The 8,710-nt window shown below is 43.5% G+C and overlaps 1 protein-coding gene across 1 annotated transcript; it reads left to right on the top strand.

The window, feature by feature from the left end:
- Window positions 1-1,504: 1,504 nt before the first annotated feature.
- Window positions 1,505-2,592, top strand: LOC122656985 (WD repeat-containing protein LWD1-like). The gene has a single exon (XM_043851708.1). It carries the CDS (start codon window positions 1,527-1,529, stop codon window positions 2,568-2,570), a length of 1,044 nt encoding a protein of 347 aa, XP_043707643.1. The 5' UTR covers window positions 1,505-1,526; the 3' UTR covers window positions 2,571-2,592.
- The last annotated feature ends 6,118 nt before the right edge of the window (window positions 2,593-8,710 follow it).

Below are 8,710 nucleotides of genomic sequence, written 5' to 3' on the forward strand. Positions count from 1 at the left end.
CCGTGCTGTAATAGGAGAGGATAAAAATTCCTATTCTATTACTATGGTTATTCTAAACGAACTAGGGTTTTGAATAGGGGTGATTGTTTGGTTTATTGAACCCTAAATCGTTTGGTTTGAAAGTAGAACACCTAATTGAAGCTTGATGAAACCAAATGAGGGGCCAGATTGCTGCTTCATCATTTCAGCTTGAATCTGAACCCATTAAGTGGATTTTGGTGGGTTTAATGGTAAGATCTATTTGAATTTTTTTACCTAGTTGAAAAAGCTGATACCAACACTCCATCTCTCTGAGGATTGAGATAAACCTAAAGCAAATGGAAGAGGGAAAGGAGAGTGAATCGGGATCGGTTCCCTACAAAGATACCTGCAACTAATCCTCCCCCATTGATTTGGGGAAGATGAGTTGCATTTTTTTTTTTTTTACAAGGACAATTTTATCAGTTTACATCATATTTTTAACATTGTTAGTCATAAACTGATGGAATGAGTGTATGGGTTAACATTTGTGAACGTTAGGGATACATAAAATTATCCAAAACTAGGGGTATAATTATACTTTCGTTGGACCTTAGGGGTTGTATGTATAAATTACCCAATAATTAAAAAAAAAAAACAAAAAAAGCGATAGCTTTTGAATAAAAATAAGAAGAAATAAAAGAGAGAGAAAGAGAGAGAAAGAGAGAAAAATTAATAAATAATTAAAAAAAGCCAAAAAATATCGATAGCTTTGAAATAAAAATATAGGAAGGTATTGAAGAAAGAGAGTAGTTGGGAGAATACATAAGCAAGACCAGCCCTTGGATCCTCACGTGGCAGATGGAGATACCTCGCTGGGGGATCCCACGAGGCCGAGTATTCCTCTACCCGATCGACTTCCTCTGCTCCCGGCTGAAAGGACCACCCTTCTTCCGCGACCTAAATCTCTACCCCTCTCTCTCCCTCTCTCACCGCCTCACCCAGATGCTATGCAAGTACGCAACCTTTCTTTTCCTTGTTTATAAGGACGGCAAATCGGTTGACCCGGAAATCTTCTTCTCCATCTGAAATATTCTCCTCCAACGACCTAAACTCGGAAGGCTAATCGTCCCCTCGGCCCTGCTATGTTATGACCGCTGGTATCGCCTTCTAATTCCTTCTTGATTCTTGCATTCGCAGCCAGTCATCTCTCTCTCTTCCTTCTTCCTTTTCACACTCTCGGCCTGGTACCCTAGTTTCGGTCTGGGGCAGCTGGAATTAAGAATCGCAAAATTTCTTGGAAGTTACTAGAACATAGAGGTAGACTCGTACGAGAGAGAGGGTTTAGGGTTAAGAATTTTAAATTTAACGTCAGGACAGGGGGAAGGGAAGGGAAAGGAAGGGTAACGGGCTAACGGCTTCCATGGAGTATGTATAGAGCTCTACCCCTGCTGCGTGTGGGTGCCGTGGTGGGTGGACGCCGGAGGGGAAGATTGATTTTGAATCCTGGGTTCTTATTAGTGTGGGACGGAATCATCATCAGACCAAAATAAAAAGAAAGAAGGAAGATGGGGACGAGTAGCGATCCGAACCAGGACGGATCATCAGAGGAACAGCAGAAAAGGTCGGAGATATACACGTACGAGGCGCCATGGCACATCTACGCCATGAACTGGAGCGTGCGAAGGGACAAGAAATACCGTCTGGCTATCGCTAGCCTGCTGGAACAGTGTCCAAACCGGGTGGAGATCGTGCAGCTTGACGATTCCAACGGCGAGATCCGGTCGGACCCCAACCTGTCGTTCGAGCACCCTTATCCACCCACCAAGACCATCTTCATCCCTGACAAGGAATGCCAGAAGCCGGACCTGCTGGCCACCTCGGGGGACTTCCTCCGTATCTGGCGCATCTCCGACGCTAACGACAGCGTGGACCTCAAGAGCCTGCTCAACGGCAACAAGAACAGCGAGTTCTGCGGTCCTCTCACTTCCTTCGACTGGAACGAGGCGGAGCCCAAGCGCATCGGCACCTCCAGCATCGACACCACCTGCACCATTTGGGACATCGAGCGTGAAGCCGTTGACACCCAGCTCATCGCCCACGACAAAGAGGTCTACGACATCGCCTGGGGCGGCGTTGGCGTCTTCGCCTCTGTTTCCGCCGACGGCTCCGTTAGGGTTTTCGACCTCCGCGACAAGGAGCACTCCACCATCATCTACGAGAGTTCCGAGCCCGATACCCCTCTCGTACGCCTAGGCTGGAACAAGCAGGACCCTAGGTACATGGCCACCATCATCATGGACAGTGCCAAAGTCGTCGTCCTCGATATTCGCTTCCCCACCCTCCCCGTCGTCGAGTTGCAGAGGCACCAAGCCAGCGTCAACGCCATCGCTTGGGCTCCGCACAGTTCTTGCCACATCTGCACTGCCGGCGACGATTCCCAGGCCTTAATTTGGGATCTCTCCTCCATGGGCCAGCCCGTCGAGGGTGGCCTCGATCCCATCCTCGCCTACACTGCTGGAGCCGAGATCGAGCAGCTGCAGTGGTCTTCGTCCCAGCCCGATTGGGTTGCCATTGCCTTCTCCACCAAGCTCCAGATACTCAGGGTTTGAAATATTTGAAATCTTCGCTTGGCTGGATTTTCTTTCTGTTTCTTACTGGAATACCGCCGACCTTTCTCAAATTGATGACGAAGGGTCGATCAGAAGACAGAAATTCGAATTTCAGACCGATCCACAAAGTTGAAGTGTTGTGTTTATCTCTCCCTTTTGTTTCAGCATTTCATCACTCTTATCAAAAAATTTTGTACTGCACGACTTATACTTGACTACTTGTATGTAGGTACGGAGGTAAGTAAGTTAGGGTTATTGATGTGTCTGTCTGAGTATCAATATCATCAATATTAATAAAATGTGTAGTAGAACCGTGGATTGTATATCCATCCAACCATTTTTTTCTGTAATTTCCCTTTGTTGGCTTCTTCGTTCGCCTATTGCGATCCTAGTAAACTAAACTGATCTCAACCCGAGCCGTTTCCCAAAATAATTTACTAAATTGATCTCTAGCGCTGCACTGATGGTAATCTTGTGTTGCCAGTCTACTGCTTAGTGTTTAGGGCCGTAGCAGTTGGTTAACTAGGATAATTTCTGTAAAATTTTCGCTTTTGATTAAGCTCTGAAACTAGGATAATCTAACTTTCAAGGGTCCTATTCAGATTTCCTTTTTTTGCTTCTTTCTTTCGATTGCTGCTTTTTCTGTCTGACTGTTGGTGTTTGCTAGTTTTGATCTCCATTGGTTGGTTTCAGCTCTTTAATATATTCGTCATTAAATTAAACCCAAGACCTCTGCCAATGTTCTTGCTTTGTGGCTCCGTAGCCTCGAAGTGGTGAAGGATTCGGTCAAAGGAGCAGCGTGTGTTAAACCATAAGGAAACCCCCCGTGGATATAAATCTAGGATTGGCTAGTCAGCCCCAAAAATAGTTGGTAATAAGAGAATTGTTCTTCATTTACTTGGTTGGGCACCCTTTCCTTGGTACCAACACCATTGCTTTCTTAACGGAAGCGTGTCCGGTTTGGTGTTTTTGGCATCTTTTGTATTGGATCTGTAGAACTTCTCTGTTTTTTTTTTTCCCTTTTTTCTTTTGTATGGCGGAAACTTCTCTGTTTCTTAGTTTAGCTTCAAGGTTTGTGATTTTGAGTGTTGTAGGTTAGTTAGTTAAAAGGTGGGGGGGGGGGGGGGAGAAATGGCTTAAGTTGCAACAGTCTTGGGCATTCTACTGACTAGTTTTGGAAAACCAACTAAGGCAAACCTTTTACACTCATATTATATGCAAATCAGGAACACCATCAGGTTGATACCTCTGAAAGGCAAAGAATACGTCTTGGAGGCCAAATTCCACAAGATGCATCTTTCACACTTTCAATGGTAGGGAAGACGATGATCTGCTGGCGTTTTTGTTTTGTTAATTCCTGAAGGTCCTGTCTGTTTCGAGGGGGAGATGGGGAGGGAGACTTGTTGAATTGGGACCCATGTGTCGATGGGGAGAGCCACCGGGGTCCGGGGTGGAGAAGCCTGAGAATACACTCCACTTTCCCAATTCCATCCGTTGTTGATTGCTGGGAGAAGGGGGTGGGAGCTTTCTGGAGAGAGAGAGAGGTGATTCACGCTTGTAGGGGGAGGTTGGTCGGGGAGAGGGAAAGTGAGGGCTGAGGAGGGAGAGTGAATGAGAGTGAGTGCAATTGCAGCAGAGAAGATGAGTTGCAGGGCGCGGGGCTTGCAGAGATCAGCGATTGTGGGGCTGAGGTTGCAGAGAGGCGATTGCATCATTTTCAGAAAGCCAACTTAGCATGGTAACATGACGGATTTCATTTCCTAGCAGAGAGGGCGGTTGCATCGTGTCCAAAAGTTCTCAAAGCGTTTGCTTTCGACTTGGCAGATTTCTGCCCCTCCCATTTATAAGAGTAGAGACGATCAATTGAAGATGATCCATGGCAGTTTTTAGTTTCTTGAAGCATTGTTTTTGTGAATTTATGTCATATTTGATTTTGGAGATACAGTTCTTTGTTAGTGAGTTTTTTATAACCAACGATAACCGATAGAAACAGAGACTCAGAGAGAGAGAGAGAGTAGTTTAGATTTGCAGAGCTTCGTTTTTTTCATGGTTTAATAAAATCCAATTCCTTTATACTTGATTGAATTTATGGGGTTTTGATTCGAGGGTTGGATGTTAAGATGCTATTAGTTTCAGATTTAAGGTGTTTATTGTGATCCCCACCCCTGTGGTCCTGGCGGCAGCTTCTTTCTGGTTTCTCCATGTGGATGGCCCTCCTCCGCTTCAGACTAGTGGCACTCCGCAAATCGTTGATGGTGCAGGGGTGGGGGGTCATGGGGTGTAGAGGTGCTTTTTGCTTGACTAATTAGTCGAAGCTTCCGGATGATGTATGGAGTGGTGATGCTTATTTCTTTTTTGAAACCTTTTTTTTTTTTTCCGTTAAAAGCTTGCAGCCCAGGCGTAGGCTGCCTGCAACCTAGGCCACAAGGGCCAATCCCTACCCTTGTGCTTCGCCCACCTCCCGCAAGCACATACCTCTGCCCTGAACACCCGGGCCCATATAACACCAGACTCTGCCTGCGACAACCTGCAACCCTCTCCATCACAAACTCTGCTGCCACACCCCGCAGCCCCATCGTCATAAACTTCACCTCAGCGATTTCAGGCTTTCCTGCAAACCCCATCCTCACCCCATAACCAGCGAAACACCCCAGCCTCAATCAACATATCCAACTGCTTTTCCTTTGAATTTGGGCCAAATCCTGTCGATTCGGTGGGACTTTGTGAGGGTCCAGGGTGGGAGAAGTGAAGTCAGCCCCTTTCTCCTACTCCGTAAAAGTAAATCCTCAAAATAAGATGCAAAAAAAAATTGCAAGGAGGAAGAGGTAAAAGTTCCTCTCATCTGAGTTCTATATAAAAAATTTCACATGACATGGCATCCGACTGTATTCTCAGCACTGAAATAGTCACCAACCATGGACATGGGCCCTGGAGCAGGAGCAGGTGGTGGATAACAGGGTGACGTCGATTGCTTGAAGAAGTGTTCAGCGGTGACACAGTTAAATTGATGAGGCGGCAGCGCATGGTTAGAAGAGTTTGAGGAGGAGCCCATCATTGGCATCATATAATAGGGCGCCACGGCTAGGGGAATGGCACAAGACTCCACCATGTAGCAATGCCCAGTAGTAGTAGTACCACTACTACTATTACTATTTGTTGCAGTACTTACGGCAGAAGAGGTGATGTTGCCGGTGTCATGCACCATGCTTGGATATAAGGTGGCTGTTGGGTTGCAACTCATCACTACTTGGTTTGGATGGATTGGATGATGGGTTGGAGGTGAAGGTGGAGGTGGATGAGGAGGAGAAGGACCAGGAGGGGCACTCTGGTTGCTGTTGTTGGTTTCTAACGGTTTTTGACTCCCCCCTCCCCCCATTGTCTTTGTGTTTGTGTTTCTGTTTGCACTACCACCAGTACTGCTGCTCTCTTTCCTCTGCTTATTATCTGTGGCCCGTCCTTGGTGATCCTGCTCCAACCCAGAAACAGATTTCTTTCCATTTGCACCACCACCACACCCATCTCCAATTCCCTTATCTTTTCCACTTGTAAATAATACAGCTGACTCCCCATAGTCCTTTCCCTGATCTCCAGTCAGCGCCAGATTGTTGGTATTCTCTTTCTTGATGTCGCTGGGCCATATTTCCACCTGCTTTCCGGCCCTCATTAGTTTCTTTATGAGGATTTGAGGATCAATGTTTCCAAGCACCACCGTCACTTTTGGTTGCGTTGGGTCGATTTCCGTCTTCAAAACACCTGGCACATACAAACAACATATATATGTTCATTGATCATATAGCAGCAATCTACAAATGTCAATTTTTAGTAGAAATCATACTTATGAGGAATGTCTCTATAAATCCTTTAAATATTTATTCATCTTTTCCTGATTCTCACTAATTCTTTACCTTCAATGCTTTGTAACACTTTCCTCACTCTCCTCTTACAACCTTCGCAGCAGTTGACCGACACCTTCAATTCGACCCTCTGGAAGAACAAACCGAATGCATGAACTTGTTGTGTATCAGTAAAGCAATTTTTTATTTTTTTTGAAGAAAGAGTACGCACGCGCTCTTACAGAGGGGAATAACAATAAGAACAAGTAAAAGACAGAAACAGAGATTAAGAGAGTTGGGCCAAATTAAGAACACCTTCAGCTCTACCTCCTTTGCCATTGACTGACTCCTGGCCTCACTGCTGGGTCTTGGGTTTCTTACGACCAGGAGAACAATTAAAAATTAAAGAGCTGCTGCTTGTGGATCGAAGCTCCAAGCAGAAGGAAGAAACAGAAGACAAGAAGAGTTATATGAAATTAAGGAGAGGAAGAAAGAGAAGCTGTTGGATGCTAGCTACTACCTGAATTGACTGGAGGGGTTCATTTGGTTTATATACTTATGAAACTCACAATTAATTAGTCTCAATGAGTGCAGAGGAAAGAGCTAGAGGGAACTGGCTGAGCACAGAGTCAAAAGTCTTTATTAAATTAAGTTTCAGTTTGTGTGAGACAACTAATTAAGAAAGAGAGCCCAAAACTAAGTAAGTAATACGCAATGATAGTCCAAACCAAACCAAACCAAAACAAGTGTCCAATAACCTTTCCTTTTCCTGTTTCATTTCCAAATTCCAATTCAAAAGCATACATATATTATAATAATATAATCCCACCAGCTTTGTCTACAAGCTAAAATGTACGTGCGTGCACCTCTCTACCTACTTTTAATGTTCCTAAATAGAAATATATATATGCTCTGCGGATGGTCGACGCTGTTCATCTTCCTGCCACCACTTTGACCTCATTTAATTAGCCATTCTTTTCTTGAAATTTTATTATTTTATAGGACTTCTTCAGCTCAGCGAGGCTTCACTTAAAATGGTTAAGCAGGCAAAAGGCTAAAACCCTCTGGTAGTTCTTATGAGAATCCTCTGAAACTCATAATCTTTATATATGTATATATAACAAAACAACAACAACAACACAAGAATACTATCTAACTTCTTCCTGGGAACCTTCAGTTTGCAAGGAATTCCACCAATACTATCATCGGTCCTTTACAAAATGTATTGTAGTCTGATGGATCTTCTTGACTTTATTCGTATCTAGGGTTTTTTTTTAATGTGACTCCTGTCGTCTTTTTATTTTTAATTTCAATTAATTCCATGAACCTTTAAAAAAGAAAAAAAAAAAAAAAAAAAAAAAAACCCCACCAGAATCATGTGTGCGTATGCGTGTGTGTGATTAAACCGGCAAGGAGGAGGCTAATAAATTTACCGAGTGGCCGGTGTCTCGTGAGAAGTGCAGCTGGAAAACTAAAAGATGAAATCAAAATCGAACCAGATAGGAATCAATCAAAATTAGAATTGTTTTGTATTGTATACGATCCGGTTTGATTGATTTCTATTCGGTTTTCGTTATCCGATTCACAATCGGTTTACATGTGGTTTATAGTGCTGGTTTTAGGAAACAATAATGAAGACAAATTTAACTTTTCAAATCTTATATATTCTCGTGTTTCTCCACTCTCTCTCTAAGTCTTGCATTCTTCCCCACTCATCCTATTTCCAATTTTCCTTTTTATCCCTTTTTCCCTTTGACATGATATAAACAAACTATTTCTTCCATTAGCAGGTAAGGTTTTGTTAATCCATTTTAACATGACACATCATTTTCAATTCGTATTTGAACATATATATTATATATAAGTAGTCCCAAGATATTTTACTTATTTTATGTTCCAAGTATGATGCAAAAATTTTTGCTTATTAAATTAATCATTATTTTATTAATTAACCCAATTGATGCAAAGGCTAGTATTCGATTGAGAGGTATCGATTTTTATTCTATTTCTCTAGTTCCTATTCAATTTAGAACCGTCGATTTTACGATGCAAATCAAAATCGAGCCGGAAAGAGAACCTATGACATCAAAACCAGATCATTTTTCTATGGTGCGGTACGGTGCGATTCGATCGTAAACGGTTAGTTCCGGTTCAAATATTCGGTTTTAGTTCCATTTTGATACCTTTATGGACACCACCCTGTAGACACCTCATTTTGTCTTTTCCCCCGAACATTTCCCGTAACGATGATGAGCACCCTCCAAGGCTTAGAGCCGGTGTATCGTCAGTGTGCACTACCAGAATCCG

Source organism: Telopea speciosissima, chromosome 3, assembly GCF_018873765.1.
Source record: "Telopea speciosissima isolate NSW1024214 ecotype Mountain lineage chromosome 3, Tspe_v1, whole genome shotgun sequence".
NCBI lineage: Eukaryota > Viridiplantae > Streptophyta > Magnoliopsida > Proteales > Proteaceae > Telopea > Telopea speciosissima.